This window comes from Aptenodytes patagonicus, chromosome 4, assembly GCF_965638725.1.
Source record: "Aptenodytes patagonicus chromosome 4, bAptPat1.pri.cur, whole genome shotgun sequence".
Classification (NCBI taxonomy): domain Eukaryota; kingdom Metazoa; phylum Chordata; class Aves; order Sphenisciformes; family Spheniscidae; genus Aptenodytes; species Aptenodytes patagonicus.
Window position 1 is genome coordinate 72,287,664 of NC_134952.1, and position 19,189 is coordinate 72,306,852.

The following is a 19,189-nucleotide window of genomic DNA, read 5'->3' on the forward strand; positions in this document are numbered from 1 at the left end:
ATGCTGTTAAAACATCAGTATCTAAGAAACACGAGTGTTGATCACTACCTGCTCAGCAAAAATGCACTTACCCGACAAAAAGTTTAATGGTAATCTTCTTGGAACTAGTCCCCTTGGGTATTTAGTCCAGGCCTCTTCATAGATCTTTAGCCTCTCCATCATATTAGCTGGAACAGAATTTTTAGAGTTTACTTTTTCCTTCCTTTTTGGCAGGAAGGGAAGAGGGGGTGGGGAGTGATTTATATCTGGTTAAAAAAAGAATCGGAATATATAGCAACTAATGGCTATATACTTCCTAAAGAACACTAATTTCCATTTTATTCTTTTTAAAACTGCCATACTAAATGATTTCAGGTATTCAGTATCTGTAAATTCCTCTTCCAGCAGTGGAAGACTAACTGCTTATCTCTCATCTTAAAAAGAGTTCCTCCTGAAATGTTGAACAAACAAAGCCATTCAGGAGAGTCATGCCTGTTTTTCCAAAACCTGTATTACCTACAACATAAGATTAAGATAACAGAGAGAGTAAAAGAAAAATCAAAACTGTCTTTTATGAAATAATTCTCTTCTTTCAACCATGCACAGAGATTACTGCATTTTTTTGCTGTTTTGGTTTTAAATAAGACACAGTAACAACAATACGAGAAATACTTCCAGCTTTTCTTACAAAAACATTATGACAATATGTACACACTAAAAAGCAAAACTTAAATGGGGACATTTTTAAATAATAGTTTTATTATTTAAAGCAACACAAGTTTTCAACAAATATATAAATTCCAATTGTGCAGGAACAGCTTGTTTACTACAACATATCAAATCATTACCTGGTTTAAGTGCCTTTTCTAGGCCTTTGTAGTAGGCCCAGTTTTCAGGATTCCTTTCTTGCAGTCCTTTGTAGACTTCAACTGCTTCTTCAAGTCTGCCAAGCTGAAGCAGGAGTTCTCCTGTGTGAAATCCAAGAAGTTTTAAATTAAGGTAACAAGATACTGAAGCAGTATAATATTAATCACTGTACAGTAAAAGATTAGATAATCCTTAACTCCATATAGATTCTAATTTCTTAGAAAAAATTATCACAGTGGCATCACAAACTAGCTGACAGATATGCTTTTACTTTGACAACAGGTGCAATTACAGTAAGATTCTACAACTCAGCCAGTAACTTTTGAAACTTACTTGAAAATTTAATGTTAAAAGTAAGATGCACGTGTTTTTTTCTCACTTACTGAAGTGACTGGTTACTTTAAGCGCAGTTTTTACTACAGAAGGCAATTAAAAGCAGTACACGGTATTTCATGTATATAGCATCTTGAATACCAAATTGAAATTGCAGCGCTGCAAATAAAAGAATGGTTCTTCAGTCTGGTATTTCATAAAACTAACTTCAATGTTTTAAATCAAGCCATTGATCTGATTAATGAATTCTCAAGATTCTGCAAGCAAGTTTCCTTTTAATGACATGTCATTACTTTTAACAGTTGTATCTTGTAAAGGCTAGATCTAACAACTGTATAGAGCATCTTTGCTGATGTTGGAGTTGGAACAAAAGTCAACTTCCCATTTCACAATGGGAAACCACATTTTACAAAGCTTTGTTATTGGCAAGTGTTAGGCACTAAAAGATTACACACCAGAGGTGATACAGTGTCATTCTAGATTAAGGTAAGATTTTCCCATCTGGTTTCAAGAGGAAAATGCGAGTCAGCGTTACCTCTCTTCTTCCCTATGTCACGCAACTGACACAGAATTCTGACAAGAGATGCTGCTTCCCACACGTAGGATAACTTGAGGACTACATGCAGTATCTAATGCCAGGGAAAACATCAATAGTTCACTTGCTGAGAATGACAGAATCTGGAAAATAAACCTAAACTCCTACCCTGAGGTGAAAGTTATAATTTTTATCTAATGGTGGCAAATGCTAATACTATTTTCAGTACTTCTCAGTTGTACTTCATCCACAATGGCTTTTGCATACGCACTTAAAATTCATAGACAACACTCATTTATTAGCAGGCTCTTCTGTAGTATGCACAGCAGCTAAGCTAGACTTCAACAACACAACAGGAGCTGTGCCCAAAAAAAATTAATCAGTTGTACCCTGTTGAAAGCACACAGACTGCAAAGAGTATTTCCATCCTTTTTTCTGGTAACTTGCTAGAAGGTTTTGCATTTTGTTTTGGTTGGGTTTTTTTTTTTTGTGAAGTTGTATTTGAAAATCCTATTTCAGTACCAGCCTCGGACCTTCATCAAAAACTTAAGAACACGTAGTATGTCAGAAGATCTTTCAGATAAAAGTCAAGTCATAAAAAACCACCCCCACCCCCGAAACCAAAGCTCCCGCTACTACGGCCTGTCAGCCTGACCTCGGTGCCGGGGAAGATGATGGAGCGGTTCATCTTGAGGGCGCTCACAAGGCATGAGCGGGACAACCAGGGGATCAGGCCCAGCCAGCACGGATTTGTGAGAGGCAGGTCCTGCTTGACCAACCTGATCTCCTTCTATGACCAGGTGACCCGCCTAGTGGATGAGGGAAAGGCTGTGGATGTGGTCTACCTGGACTTCAGCAAGGCCTTTGACACCGTCTCCCACAGCATTCTCCTAGAGAAGCTGGCGGCTCACGGCTTAGACAGGTGTACTCTGCGCTGGGTAAAAAACTGGCTGGACGGCCGGGCCCAGAGAGTTGTGGTGAATGGAGTTACATCCAGTTGGCGGCCGGTCACGAGCGGTGTTCCCCAGGGCTCAGTACTGGGGCTGGTCTTGTTTAATATCTTTATCGATGATCTGGATGAGGGGATCAAGTGCACCCTCAGTAAGTTTGCAGACGACACCAAGTTGGGCGGGAGTGTTGATCTGCTCGAGGGTAGGAAGGCTCTGCAGAGGGACCTGGACAGGCTGGATCGATGGGCCCAGGCCAACTGTATGAGGTTCAACAAGGCCAAGTGCCGGGTCCTGCACTTCGGCCACAACAACCCCATGCAGCGCTACAGGCTGGGGGAAGAGTGGCTGGAAAGCTGCCCAGCAGAGAAGGACCTGGGGGTGCTGGTCGACAGCCGGCTGAACATGAGCCGGCAGTGTGCCCAGGCGGCCAAGGAGGCCAATGGCATCATGGCCTGTATCAGAAATAGCGTGGCCAGCAGGAGTAGGGAAGTGATCGTGCCCCTGTACTCGGCACTGGTGAGGCCGCACCTCGAATACTGTGTTCAGTTTCGGGCCCCTCACTACAAAAAGGATGTTGAGGTGCTGGAGCGTGTCCAGAGAAGGGCAACGAGGCTGGTGAAGGGTCTGGAGCACAAGTCTTATGAGGAGCAGCTGAGGGAACTGGGGTTGTTTAGCCTGGAGAAAAGGAGGCTGAGGGGAGACCTCATCGCTCTCTACAACTACCTGACAGGAGGTTGTAGCCAGGTGGGTGTCGGTCTCTTCTCCCAAGTAACAAGCGATAGGACGAGAGGAAATGGCCTCAAGTTGCGCCAGGGGAGGTTTAGATTGGATGTAAGGAAAAATTTCTTTACTGAAAGAGTGGTTAAACATTGGAACAGGCTGCCCAGGGAAGTGGTGGAGTCCCCATCCCTGGAGGTATTTAAAAGACGAGTAGATGAGGCACTTAGGGACATGGTTTAGTGGGTGGTGGTGTTGGGTCGACGGTTGGACTCGATGATCTTAGAGGTCTTTTCCAACCTCAATGATTCTATGATTCTATACGTCTGAAAAATGGTCTGCGCTAGTGTAATCCCTACATCTATTTCCATTTATATGCAAACCAAATAATGTATTCGGCAACAGTGGAGAGTCACCTGCAGTCATTTTCCTTGAGGAAGTACCTCACACCTTTCATAATACTGTCACTACTCAACTCCTAGGTTCTTTTTGCAAGACAGTGAGATTACCATTGGCAGGAATAGGGAGCTAGCTACAACATCTACATGAATAATATTATAGAGTAAAGAGATTTCTTCTCTTTGCTTCAAGCAATCATCCAAATAGATTCCAGTGTGGGCCATGAACAAACAGTACCTTCAATAGGTTGGAAGTTTCACAGAAGGACTGTACGAGCATCAAGCAGAAGAGGAACAAAGCATGCTTTGAAAAAAGTGCACGTTAACAGAGCTCTAAGAACAAACTTCTATCACTCTGCAATTCCAGCTATGGAATATAAGATACAGTATTGTATTGCTCTGTTATAATATTATACACTAGGATTATAATAATACAATAACAGAAGCCTACGTTGGGTTGCTCAGCTAAAGGGCCTACTTCCACACACTGCAAGAGTGATTGAGTATAATTAAAAGCCTTCTACTTTGCCAAAGATGATTCTGTTCTTTCAGCAAGTGGTCTCCCTGCCAGGACCACTATCAAAGCTATGATAGCATGGGTCTGGGTACACTACCCAAACAGAATTTCAGGACATCGATTCAGGATCATCTGTCTGAAATGTCCATCAGCTCAAAAGTTTCAGAACAGTACATGTGTACTCTATTGATGTCTTATCAACCTGGGAAAACAGTATGATAGGCACCGAACAGCTGCAAGACAAGCAGTCCTTTACCACAGCAGAATTAAATAAATTAATCTAAAACCAAATCAAAGATGAAGTTCCAAAAGATGGGAAAAGCTGACAGTACAGGCATTCCATTGTATACTATATGTTTAAATGTGCCTTCAAAAAGTAATTACCTTTAGTTTCTTCTACAGCCAGTTTATCACAGATCTGCTTTTCATAGGTACAAAGATGCTCCAAGGCTTCTTTATATAATCCTGCCTCCCGGAGGACTTGATTTTGATACAGCAGCAGTTCGCTGTACTCATAGTCCACTTTATCGGGTGATGTCTACATAGGAAAGCAAGACACATGAGAAAGTTCAGACTTCTAGAATGCATTTGGGATTTAATTCATTTGACTAAAGAAAACTGCATAAAGTTTTCACATCATGAAAGGAAGCAGTGTTTTATTTTTGGTTTAAGCAGCAATCCATACAGGAATTTCATGTTTTCCTCTTACCTGCTGTGTCTTCCTAAATTCCTCTAAAATTTTTGCTGCCATTTCATAGTCTTCCAGCAGATGGTAAGCAATAGCATAACCAATCCATGATGCTCGCTGTGCAGGTCGGAGCTGAAGCAACTGATACCTTGTTTCCTGCAAAAAAGTAGCTACTAATTTTCCTGACTTTATTCTGATGCTCTGTAGAATCCATTATGCAATACTCTTGTCTTCAGTATTCCAATATTTAAGGAATGTCACTAAAAATTAGTTTTCTATATGCAAATGTATTTTTTTTTTAACCAAAATAAAGAATAAACTTTAAAACACTACAATGGTCTTGATTGAATAAAAAAAAAACCACACAAGGTAACACATCATGTTAGTCCAACTGAATACTGATGAGTCAGACTAACTTTGTTAATGTATGACACACGTGCTTTTCCTGTCTTACCACTGATGAACAGAACACGGTTAAGGATACTTTGGTTTGAGTTGCAGGAACATTTACTATATACTGGTGTTTTAAATTCACCTTGGAAGTACATATGTATTAAATCATTACAAGTGTTATTAGCCAAATAGGTCATGAAAGTGCATTCCTATTCTTTAGTGAGAAGATAATTACAGCTGGAAGATGCAACAGATTTGCTTGGTACCATGCTGTTTTAATCTGAGGGAAAAGTTATTACTTGTTTTGTTACAGACTCCTGAAGGGCATCTTCAAGTAATTTAAAATAAAGGAAAAAAGTTACTACTGACTGAAAAAGCCCAGTCAGAAGTAGGAGTTAACAAAGAACTAAAACTAGTTACAGTCGTTTGATTAGAATGAAGATCACTCAAAATATTATAAAGTAGGAGAGGGTGGAAGTTAAAGCGAAGGAAAAAAAAAAACCAACCCACAACCTTATTCCCAGTTTTGAGAGTAAATTCACATTCTTCAGAAACTAGCATATGATCAGTCATGAATTACTAGCTTCTAAGCATGTTAACATTTAATCCTTAATGCATTCTATAACCATGTGTTACTTGCACATTTAGCAGTCATGCATTTGTATTCACATTTATCCAGAGGCCAAGAGAACATACATTTGCAAATGAATTTTGGCACCTATGCTAAGTTTTGGCTATCTTGTCTCAGCAAGAGAGGAGTCAAATTTCTAAATTACTAATATGAAAAAAACAGTGACTAAGAAATGTCCTAACTCAGGAATAAGTTCACTGAGGACTTATGTTAGCTTATGGTTCCACACGGCTCTGAGAACAAAACTTGTTCTTGGCATACTAACATTACCCTAATTTGAAAAGGAAATAATCTGTGAAGGGACCAACTAATGTGTTTTAACAACCACAACTTTAAAGGTGCAAAGAAAACCTGAAAAGATGAAAACCTGACGTAAAATATTATCTAAGGTCTCCAAGTAAAAGTCTCAAAGATTATTTTTTTGCAGAGAAAAGGAATTACACCAATCTACATCAGCTGAAAACCAGGTAAGTTTCCAGGCACAAAAATGTAATTTAGGAGGACCTAAGGGTTTTTTTTCCAATTAATTAATATTTGAATTATAAATACTTAGGGTGACCATTGTCATCTTTCCCTGGATAGCAGAGTAAGAAACAAACAGATCTTCTATAGTCATTGTTCTGTCCAATCCTAAGTGAGCCATACATTGATCATGGGCAGCCATCATGACTTAGCCTGAACCACATAAACATCTCTGCAATATGCGTACTAAACAGAAGCTGCTACTTTTTAAGAAATAAAGGTATTAGCAAGCTAGACATCAGCTCGCAATTCAAGAAGACAGAAAAAAAAATCTAACTACATTAGGAGTAGCATTTGTAGAGAGGACAATAGAGAGTTTGTATTCTCCTTTACAGAAGTGTCACAGCCGTGACACTACCACCTCGTAATGGTTGGTTAGCATGAAACATCTCACATGGCAAATACAGACAACTGATGCAAGGCAGTCAGTAACTGGGTGCTGCAGTAACAGGCAGAAAGAGGGTTCCAATCTAAGTTACCAAACTGCATTCAGCTTTACTACAAAATAAACAAAAGAAAACAAGATAGTAATCTAAACATTTTGAGTATTAAATCAAGAAAGAGGAGGAATATTCAGGAGTTCTGATCCACAATCTCACAGCTCACAGGAAATGTAAGGAAATATTTGGACCCAAAGGAGCTGTCACTAATGCCCAGGTTGGCTGGGAAGCAAAATACGATGTTTCATGCAGCACACTGCTTGCTTTGTATTGTTACCCACTGCTGAGAGAAAACTGGTGGCCGCTGATTTAAAGGACGAGGTATATATGGTATGAAGTTATTAAAAAATAGAAACTCTTTTGCCTGAATAACAGCCGTCTTCTGAACACACTGCCTTTTACCTGCAGGAATGCTTCCAAGAAAATAATAAAAAGACTGGGGATTGTCTACAGCTGGATTATACAGCATCAAAAAACCCCTAAACAATTCTGCACTGAGCTGAAAAAAATCATTTAGTATGCCATTAAATCTGTATACTTTATAGAAACTGCTCAGTAGCATGTCTGCTTTTACTTTCATAAAATATTGAGTAGCACATAGTTTTAACACTCTGGATCTAACTGTTTGTTTTTTTTTTTTAAAGTGTCATTAAACAATTTGCCACCTTTGCTGCAGTTCCCTAGAAGTTGATAATAAATGCAGTATATATACCTACCCTGTAACCTTCAAGATCCCTCATTTGAATCTGTAGCAGAGAAAGATCTCTCAAGATTTGAAGATTGTCTTTGTCCCATTTCAGTGCATTCCTATAGCATTTGATAGCTTCATCATACTTCTTGTCTGACCTCTGAAGAAGGCCATAGACATGCCAACCTGGAAAACTCTTGTTAAGGATTCTACTGAATTTGAGCAGGGAGAAAACAGATCCAACATGGCATTGACAGAACAGTTGGTAAAAAAACCTCTTAAGCCATTTTATAAACGGACAGTAACGTTATTATAATCATTACAATTCTTTTCTTCAGCTGTACAGAGAAACTGCTTGCAAACTGAAGACAGAGAACTGTTTGCCAGTTATATGTATAGGGTGCACGTAACATGTTGTAAACTGTACTTTTCACATACTGGGGGAGGAAATCAAGTAATAGGATCTCTGAAAAAACTATCAGGCTTACTCAAACACATTTCTGAGTAAGGGCTTACATTAGACAACTGGAGTGCTTGCACTTCCTGCATTCTAAGTCTATCACAAGTCCTTATCAATGTAATGGCAACTACTAAGTTTTTAAAGCAAACCACATGCTTAAATGCCTAGTTCAGCCCACCACAAGTTTAAAGTTGCAGCTAAATGATAAAAAAAACCCCATATACAATGCAAGCCAGAATAATATTTGAGCTAACTGTGACTGCAAGGATAGCTGCAAAGCATCTGCCCTTTGGATAGCTTAGACAAAATATTCTTACGTATTGGAAACAAAATTTTAAATTCTGAACTTCCATTTTGAAGCCTAATGGCACTGGCTTTTGTTGCAATTCTATAAATCAAGTAGTTGTAGAAATAAACCTTCGCCATTCATAAGCAAAAACCCTATTTCAAAAAGGATACAGACATGACTCTTCAAGTCATTCCTTAGGCCTCTACGCACAAGTTCATAAGCTTCCTCTTTCTTCCCTAGACAGTTTAATGTTAGTCCTTTCATTGCCAAGGTTTCTAAAACAAAACAAAACAAAATTAAGATTAAATAAGTATCAGTTATTCATTTTCATAGGGTTTTTAAGCTTAATACAAATTTAGACTCAGTTAGCAATGCAAAGATTTTGCATTCTTTTTTCACATGGAAAACTATACTGGCAGATTATTCACTTAAGTACATCATACACGACAATAAACTTTATGCATTACTTCCACCAAAAAGTGAAGCAGCGTTTTATTTTAAAGGCACTAAAAACTGTCTGCTCTACAAACATTTTGGAGAGAGATATTTCTTTACCATAAAGGAGCATTATAACTACTCAAGTATTTATTCACAACACAGACTTCCACACATCCACCCATACCAAACTAGTTGGCAAAGAAATAAAACATTTCTGGACAGTGGAAAGAAACTCTCAACTCAGTAGTAAGAAACAATTGAAAATACAGCAAGGGACACAAGCACCTTTTTCTTCTTTTACAATAAGACTATTCCTTCGGAAAAAGTAGCAGACCACAAAGCTGACAGACATAGTGCTGAACAATAGTCAATCTCTTCCTTTTGTCTTTCACTTCTACATGAATGAATAACAATATCCCCTGAAAAGTGACTTAAGCAATGCATACTTGTATTAAGAAACTTGCACCATGCTATAATGAATATTAGACTTGCAGCATAAAGAATGGCAAGCTATGACTACTAACTACAGGTAAGACCAGTCTTTAAAATTACAAACCTTATCAACAATAGGTATTTAACATGGTGCAGGTTTCTGGACACTAACTGCTTTATAGGCAAAAGGTTAACAATTAAGTGCTATAAATATTTATAAAACTTACAAATGATTACTCTATCCCAAAGTATAGGGAAAAAAGAGAGCATATGCCATTTGAAAACTTACCTCCATGTTCTGCAAACTTTGGGTTAGAAAGGATCTGTTTACAGAACTTCAGCCCATTTCTATACTGCTTATGTTCGTAACACCTCTGTTGAAGAAGAACAGAGTACATTTATTCAAAAAATTTAGAGTGAAAGTATTTCTGCACCCCCAAAATTAAGCATCAGTGCAGCTAGGGCTTTTAGAAAATGTACTAATATTTTAATGAACTGTGTTTAATGAGCTTCCTGTGATTAAAAATTCTTTCCATCACCAGAAAAAATAGTATATGTTATTAAGAACACGAATTTAAATGTATAACTGAAGACACATTATCATACAGCAATTTCTCAGATAAGATACAACATGAAGCATAAATGCCTACAGAGATTCAACTTTCCTTTAACATAAAAGCAAACCTTATGTCATAACATATCTTGGTAAGCATTCAACTCACTTTGGCTCAATTATCTTTCACAAAACACCACGAGACAACCTCCAATAACCACACAGGCAGGAAAGAAAATTAAATCATTGGAACTCGACTTAAACTATCTCTGAAAGCAATCTCTTACAATCAGTTTGAATACTACATATATCTCACACATACAAACTTTCAAAACTAGTATACACTAACACTGTCTTGCCATACTGGAAATTAAAATATCCCTTTACAGTTTTATTAAATCCAACTCCAACAATTTGCGCGTGTCTGAGTCTCATTTCATTATGCAATGCGACTGCAATGCAAAATGGCACACAGCATGAACTTTTAAAACCAGTTTTAGTATTTTACTTCTGCCAATCCACTCCCTTTGTTAATCTTTAAATAGAAGCCAAAGGAGGAAGAAGTAACATTGTAAACACCAATTCATACACTTTAAGTCACTTAAGCAAATGCTAATAATTTCTTAGGTTTCATTTTACTGTAATACCAATGCCCCGACTTGAGTATAAGAGTAAAGAAACACACATTGCTTATGCACAGACCCAAATCCTATGGTAACTAGGAAGTCATTCATAACAGGATCTCACTGACTCCAGTTGACCTGTTCTGGTGGCAGGATGGCTGACAGGAGTGTAAAACTGGGTAACAGCCAACAGTTTTGAAGTCATCCTAATTAAGTTTTGTTCAGGATTCTGTCTTTCCTCCATCTGCTCCAAATTAACTACGCAAGAGCATTCATAAGCACGCATGGACACCATTTGTCCTCTAAGCACTCTCATCAAAAAAAGTTAGGAGAGGCAGACCCCACAGGTCTTCCATCAAGCAGAAAGTTCTAAAAATAAAACTTTAAAAAGTTACATGAATATTATGGAAATGCTTAAAAAAGAAAATGGCGTATCTACCTCAACTTCTCTGCTTTACGTTACTTTTGCATCATGAAAGGTGCTGTTCAGTGCCCAGTTTTCTCTTCCAAAACACAGATGGAAACACCAACAAACTTCAAAGGAATAAAAACCTGGTATACCACTAAGTGGATGTATTATTTTCTAGGTACTAAAGTCATACAGCTGAAATATCAAGGCTGAAGAGCAAGAGGCATCACAAACCAATGAAAGAATTTGTTCCCCCTATCCTGTTGCCACCCTTTGGAGAAAGGGAATCTGGGAAAGGAAAGAGGAGGAGGAGGAGAAGGAAGATGCTCAGAGAGAGCATCCAAAGCAAGATGGACTCAAAGAGGAATGTATCAACAAAAGAATGATAGAATGGAAGATAGATTGGAAGGGACCATCAAAGATCATCTAGTACAATGCCCCTCCCATGGGCAGGGACATCTTTCACTACATCAGGTTGCTCAAAGCCCTGTCCAACCCTGACTTTAAACACTTCCAAAAGACAACTCCCTCTATCACAAAGGACAGGACAAGTTAGCAGGGCAACCACCTAACATAGGAAGATTAAGGGTTAGGTAAGAGGAAATCTGTATAGGCGTCTTTTTTTTATTAAACTTGACTGGTTATTATTTACACCTTTTAGTCATTACCTGCTTTCAAGTAGCTGGCTGAGTCACTTTAATCAGCCACTGGTCAGAGCTGACAGAGAGCTTACAGGTGACAACACAACAGGATCAAGCTTTTTTTTTTTTTTTTAAAAATGAAATCATCAGTCATAAAAGTTACCGCCCAGGCCTCCTCCCTGAAAGCAGAACCACCATTTGCTCCCACCTAGGTAGGTGTGAAAGCAGCAAAACCTGTCACAAAAGCGGTGCAGCCACAGGAACTTAAGAACACGTCTCCAGTGTAACTAAGGCACTGTCACAAGCAGAAGGGGTACTTTGGGGTTTCACAATTTGCCTTTAAGTACAGCTGCTCAGATGCTGGCTATGAACATGAAATCTTATCTCTAAACAGTTCCATTTTACATACTCTAACAACCAGTCTTTCACCTTGAAGTTTAAGGAAAGTCAGCCAAGATGGTATATATGCTAGAGACAGGAAATATTTGCACATAGATTTTTCTCAGAGTAATGCAGAACTTACGATGCAAGGTACTTCATAACAGACTAAACTCACTGAGAACTGTAACAAATTCTCCCTTCAGGCTGCAGGGAGGAAAAATTTGCAGGTTTATATCCACTTACAGTTACAGAAAGGTTCCCATCAACCCAGAGAACACCAGGTAGGACCAATAAATTATCAGGAACTGATCATGTACTTGTATCACCTGAAGTACCAAATTAAGAACCAGCCATAGCTGCGTATAACCCCCAGTAAAGTACGATAGGTCTCCATTTTGAGGTGTTTCTAGATCAAGACAAGTTTGAGTGATTTGCTGTATACAATTTCTCCAACCTTTCATGTTAATACTTCAAGCCTATTTCATCCTGTTAATGGAAACATTTCAAGTTGTGTCATTTTATGAGTTTCCTTATTCTATATATGTATTCTATGTACACATTATATGTTTTCAACAGTGGAAGGAAGGGAACAAATGAAATGGAGGTCACGTTTCGTCCTTCTTCAGAAAAGAAGAGATTGTTTCATCAAAGTGGGTCCAACAGCATCACTGAGATTCCACTACTTGAAGCCATGTGTATACTTATCTCCTTCTCCGAAGAGGTTACAGACTAACAAGCTTAAATAAAGGTGTGAACGAGAGAGGAGGAAGTCAGGAATGCAGCATATGCCACCATGGCTAGTACAAACCTTGGTGAATCTGAAGCTTCAAGGAACAGAAACATGAAAGAAAAATCTTTTAAGAAAAAGGAGGCAGTAAATATTGAAAAGGGGAAAGGAAGAACAAAAAGAATAACACAAGGGAAGATGAGCATGAGTAATACACAGCCTGGGAGAGAAAATCCTTAAGGGAGTCAGTAGTTTCTGAGTAAGAAGAGGAAGAACCACCAGTAATAATAATTAAAAAAAAAAAAAAAAATCACAGAAGCAGGAATGGTGACAACTTAAGTATTCTTGGGACATAAAGATACAGGCTTGCTGGAAGCAGAACTGGTCTTCATCTGGGCAGTTTGTTTCCTCCCAGATGAATAGTTGTAGTAGTCATTCCCAGGCCTCTGACCCTTACTTTGGGACAGCTGTTCTGCAGAGGTAACATATTTCTCTGTTCCAGAGACCGCCAGAAGAGCACAGTTGCCTCCTCTAAGCTAAACTCCTGCACATATACACTGCCAAAGCCAGCAGTCAGAGCCTGCTTGTGATGCTTGACAGAGAAGTGCTCCAGCTATGGCTGGTGACATCATGCAATGAGAAAACCTAAAAGCTAAACTTCTAAAAAGTAAGGTTAAGGCCAATGCTTTAAATGAAAAGCATCTGACTCTCCATCAGCACTGAATCTCTATTATACGTTTGCTGCCCTTCAAAGCTTTTCCTTTAATAAGTTACCAGATGTTTTAAGATATCTAACAAGCTTTTCTATACATGCTGTGGCCAGAATTACAGCCTACTCCAAACACACCAAGATTCTTTCTACACCCTTTAACTAATTTTCTATATTTATAGAAAGGAAATAGAACCTGCTTTAATACAATTCTACAAAGAATTAATAAGATGAGGCAGACAGAGTATGACTTCTTCAAAATCATGCAAGACCATAGCAGGTAGGAGAGAATTTGCATTTGCACCGCTCCCCCCCCCCCAAGTATTTATTAAGTAGATTTGAATGCATGGCGATTACCAGAGACTGACAGTGAAATCATAAGGAACAGAGCTAGCCCATATTCTCTAGAATCCCGAGTCTGAGGTGGAAGGAGGGTTCATGTTCCGGTGTTCGGATCCCTAAGCTGTATTAGGGCACCCGTGCAGAATCAGTCTTTGGCCAGCAGGTGTTTTACACATACACATGCTCAACATGCCAAGTGTGAACGAATTCTTCTGCATTTCTTCCTTGATGGCTGCCATAAAGACAGGTGAAAAGACGTCACTATTTACAGCTTACCTACATCCAGACAGCTAACTGCCAGATGGCGTTTGTTTCCCCCTTGCCCCAGTTTTCCAGTTTTGAATCTTCCCTATCTAGTGCATCTACTTTCTAAACCTTGTTATCAAACCTACAGCTAGCAAATAAGACTGACTTGGATTCTTAACTACTCCCGGTTACCCACAAGGCTATATACAAGGGCCATGCTACTGATTATAGTTGCACTCTTAAGGGCTGCTGACAATAGCACAGAGATGACTTTTATCCAAACTTAATCCAGCTTTGTTTTCTTTATATATTGTATAAACAAAAACATTTTCACAAATGCATTTTAGAAATTTTACAGCTGTAAGTTTGAAGTGTGGAGAAGTAGGCTCTCTAGTTGTTTGCTACCTGTAAGCAGGCAGGCCATTTTACCTCTGACATACTCCTTCCCTCTCAAAATACACATTTTAATGGTCAAGTACATATGTTTCCAACTAAAAAGCAAGGATAATAGTCAAGTGCAGCATTTTGACATGCAGGTATGTATCTCAGCATCAAACACACAGCACATGGCAGACCAGATTCTGCCATTACACATGAAATATTTTTGCACGTATTCACTTTCAGAAGTGCAAATCCTCTTTATCACAAAGCAGTCTTCATGTCTTGCAAGCATTTAATAACTAAAGTAAATAATTTAATAGCCGTCCCAACTTAAATTTGCTATTTGTAAGACATTTTATAATAACTACACTGCAGATTAAAGTGTCCTCTATGTTCAGTAACATCAATAGTTAACAACAGCTCTAACTCAGTGTAACGCCAGGAGTTACCACAGGTCTTACTAGAAGCTTCATAGCACAGTGAATCTACACTGCCACCAGGTATGACTCAACCTAAGCAAAGATCACCTAGATTGAAACACAGAAAGTGGAAAACCATCTTTCTAGCAGGAGCACTTGAGAAGATGCGTATGTCCAATTCCAGCTGATTCAAGAGCATTTTAAAACCACTTTGCAGTAGTAAAAATAAAGAAGTCTCATAAGAGTCCATCCAGGCTGGATTTTGCAGCTGATTAAACAGGTGAGAAGCAGACCCAAAGTGTCTCATGAGCAAGCTGAAGACAGTCATAGAAGAACAACATAAAGGAGAAGCTGCCTTTTGTCTGCTTACCTGGAAGCATGCAAAACGAGTGGTTTTTCCTCAAGAATAAGTACCAAAGCCAAGAAGGTACCGTTTGCTCCCCAAGCTCACAAATGGGAGCAATGGGGTATTAATGATTGCTTTCTTTTTATTCTTACTTGGACCAGCACAGCTGGTTATAAGGAAGAGTGGGGTGAGAGTAAAAAGGATATAGCAGACCCAAGTGCGTAGGACGGGATCACATTCCCAATTGTTATGCCCTTTGAACTGGAACAGTAACAAAACAATAGTGTGCAATCTCTATTAAAGACAGAATTTTGCAAAAAACAGTATGAAGAACTTTTAGCTGTTTTCTCTTCTAAGGTTACATATTTTCCCAGGTCACACTTTCAACTCCAACTTAATGCCAATTTTTTAAACTTCAATATCTGCAAATTAATTGAATTAAAACAAATGCAAACTCTAGTACTTTAAAAAACCACCACCACCAAAAAAAAACCCAAATCAAAAACACCACCAAAACTCCCACACAAAATCACTTCTCACTGATGGTAACTCTGTTAAAGCAAGCATCCTAACTGAGTCAATGCTATGATGGACTAGCCAAAGAATATGATTTCCTTCACCAAATGAGTACCAAAATTGGATTCAGCCCCAAGAGACAGTGGAGACGCAAGCTTAACTTCTCATCGCTAGTCCACTGTAGTCAGCCTCTCTTCCTCAGCAGGTGACATGGCCTGTGGCATCAGAAGAGGCAATATACTGCAGATTATTCCCCATCATATACAAGAGTTAACCAGATAGGTCAACTGATCTACACATGGGCACAGGTAAATTTTTTACTTGCATCTGCAAGTCCCCAGGAGAAAGTACAACGGAGAACAGGCTGCTCTGCCAGAACACTTCAGGGGTTTGACACTCTGCTATCCTCCTCCCTGAGGGTTTGTGAGGCTTGAGCAGGACCAAGGTGGACAAATCCTGTCAACTACAGCAATGTGCTCCTTAGGGGACTCTGCAGTTTCTCCCAGTAGCAGCCATGAACACGTACACTTGCGGCATCACATAGCAATGTTGGCAACTACAATGCCGTAAGACCTTTGGCAGCAGAAAGCGTTAGCATACTTGGCCTTAGCATTAGCTAAGGTGTGCACTTACAATGCCCGATATGTGTGTCTGCCACTCAGATGCTATCTAATTCTTCCAGCACAGTTCAGATGCAGCAACTTAAAAGATAGTAAGTCCAGGCACTGCGCAGCTCAAGGCTGTTTTCCAGCACAGTTACTCTCTCTACAGCTAGACTAGATCAGGTCAAGTCACTAAGGTGCACTAATTCTAGCTAAATGTAGTAAAGAAGATTCTGAAAGCTGGAAGCATTAGGAGCAACTACTCACCATGAATTAGTGGGTCTTTTGAGCACTAAACATATCAAACAGCTCAACAGCTCTAGGCAAAAGCTTCCACCACACTGATTCAGTTTCATGACAAATACAAGATGTACAAACCCAAGGACTGAAGAAAACCACACAAACCTTATAGATATGTTAATGCTGAAAAACTCTGGGGCAAACTTGCATAATTTTCTGCTGTCAAATTGAAACCAATCATCCTCTTCCATTGCTCTGCGGTTGTTAATAAACAGAATTGTTCTGTATAAGAAACAGCTTCAGCAATCACCTAATTTAAGGGACTAAGAAATCCTCCTCCTGCACAGCTTGCCGTACTTTTTGGAAGTGACTGATACCTTCCCAACGGGCATTGCTTGGTAGAATATAACCAGAGGAACAGAACAAGTTCAAACTGAAACTAGTTAGGAAGAAGATAAGAAATACGTGTACCTTTTCATTCAATACTGAGGCAGGAAAAAAAAAATCTATGCTATGTCTATGCTTTTGAACTGGCATCATTCCCATATTTGACAAAACCCAGCTGGAAACAGCTGCTGACAAATAGTTACAGCTCTAAATAAAACTAGAAATCCTCGCTCACTGAAGCAAGATTCTTGCTGAAAAATCCATTATTCAACATCAGTTCTGTTGGCCACTACTTGCTTACTTTAATCTCTACTTGTTGGGGAGAATTACCATGAATTTGGCAATGTCAACTAAGATCAGCCGACTTCTGTCCATTAACCTGGAACCCCTATGTTCAGGCTTCACCTCTGAATTTAGCATGAAACTGACTGTACCTCCCAAAAGATCTGGTGTGGATAGGATATATTTGGTTTTTAATGATCATCTGAAGCAACTAAGTAAATCAATTAAAATTCCAAGATATGGCATGAAAAGGGGTAGAGGAGCCCACACAATAGGTTGTTCTGGACTTAAATGGAGATTTCAACTCAGCTGTATCTCACAACATAGCCCAAGACACGTCATGAGGCTACTATTTTCTACCCATGTCCAGAGTACTCTTCACTCTCAGCTCTAAGGTATGTGAGATGTTGTCTTGTAGCATTGAGCCATTGCAAAGTAGTTAAATGTGGTTAGTAAGATAAGAAAGGTTGTTCTTCAACATTACAAGGTTTGCTAACTTGATTGTGTGGTATCATAGAAGCAAACAGAAATCCTTGTAACAAATCTCACTGACCTCAGTTTTAAGGGTGGCAATGAATAACTGTTCGTTTTCTCTAAATCCCCTATCAGCAAAATCAGAAAAGACGTAACTCCTTATCACCACTCTTGCTGCATTGACACAGTGCTGCCGTGGACAAGAGATTTAAACTTGAAATGCCCAGAAAGTGCAATCAGCAAAAATTCATTACAAAAACCTTTGAAAAACAGGAATAAACACAACTTGATCAAATTCTAACCAAAATAAAGGGCAATACCATATAAGCTGGATCAAGTCCATTGCCCCAGATAAGATTAGTTTCATATCATTACAAAAACCACTTTGGGTTCAGCTAAGAGTACCTATAGCCACAACAACGTAAGAGTGGCTATGATCTTACAACCATGAAGAAATTAGGATGTGTTTCTATTAGTAAAGTCTTTTATTTTCATAATTGAAACAGGTAAGGAACAGAATTATGCTGCTCCTCAGAAATTTACAGCAGGGAATCCTGTTTCTACAATTTCTGACAGCCCCAGTGACAACAAATGGCCTAATTTGGTGAACAGGCTTTAGTAACAGCAGTATTACTCAAGTGATTCCTTAATGGCATCCTAGAGTCTCAAACAGTAATTAATTTCTTTAGCAAGTTTGAGAAATATTTCTGAAAAACAAGAACAGTGACTCTGCTTCAAGCAGCAGGTCTGTCTTTACTTCCATTCCAATGTTTCAACCAAGACATAATTTTTCCTACTACTTTTGGCAAAGCCACGCGGGGTATTCCTTTTGGCAAAGGAAAAACAAGTGATTGACATCTCAACAGCCAAGATATTGGAAAAGCCTCGTTAGCAATTCCATGTTTCAGATGAGATAGTATGTGGTAAAACTCCAGTAGTGAGCATACTCGATTACTGTACAGTCACGCCAATGCAACAATGATTGCATACAAAATGTGCTAATTTATTTGGTTAACGATGAAAGTGAGATTCTGGGAATCAGTCTTTAATCTTGAATCAAGATCACTTAAGAGGAGATCTCCAAGTCTGCCGCCTCAGCAACCTTAAAGTCAGCACCTGAACTTCTATGAGACAGAACATTATTTTTAAAGGACTGGTGTTGGTGCAAATAGTAGTGAAGGAGAAGCACAGGTCTGTCTAGTTTGAAAGTGGAGGGACAGGGCGCAGATTCTGGAATGAAGAAATAGGAAGATGACCCAGCAGGAGGGACTTGGCATATTTACAGCTGAGCCACTGAAGAGACGCTGCTGTTCAACAGGCTTTTTTATCATTAGAAAGTTCCTATATCTTTTAGTAGAACACTTGTCAAAGTCAGCATGGAAAGGAAGACCACCAGCTCAAAGATAAATACCCTTAAGCACAGCAGCATTACCATAGAAACGACCAACTAAAGGTGAAATTCAAACCCCCCTCTCTTGCAGCAGACACCTTGGTTACTGTAATGCCTCACTGGCGGACACAGGTTCTGGCCATGCCTAATCAAGCCTGCTTAGCACATAAGGTAACTGGTACAGAGATGAAAGATGTATGGCTCTCCAGCCATCATGAAGACCACATATAATCACCAGTCCTGA

At 39.1% G+C, this 19,189-nt stretch overlaps 1 protein-coding gene across 2 annotated transcripts in view; it reads right to left on the reverse strand.

Annotated features, from left to right (window-relative positions):
• The window catches only part of NAA15 (N-alpha-acetyltransferase 15, NatA auxiliary subunit), a 46,355-nt gene that overhangs the window by 22,973 nt on the left and 4,193 nt on the right, over nt 1-19,189 (reverse strand). For both annotated transcript variants that reach the window (XM_076337199.1, XM_076337200.1), the window contains exons 2-8: nt 9,567-9,651; nt 8,578-8,682; nt 7,687-7,844; nt 5,006-5,140; nt 4,681-4,834; nt 828-947; nt 72-167 (exon numbers count right to left, since the gene is read on the reverse strand). In XM_076337199.1, coding sequence (XP_076193314.1) covers nt 72-167; nt 828-947; nt 4,681-4,834; nt 5,006-5,140; nt 7,687-7,844; nt 8,578-8,682; nt 9,567-9,651 — 853 coding nt within the window. The remainder of the gene's footprint in view (nt 1-71; nt 168-827; nt 948-4,680; nt 4,835-5,005; nt 5,141-7,686; nt 7,845-8,577; nt 8,683-9,566; nt 9,652-19,189) is intronic.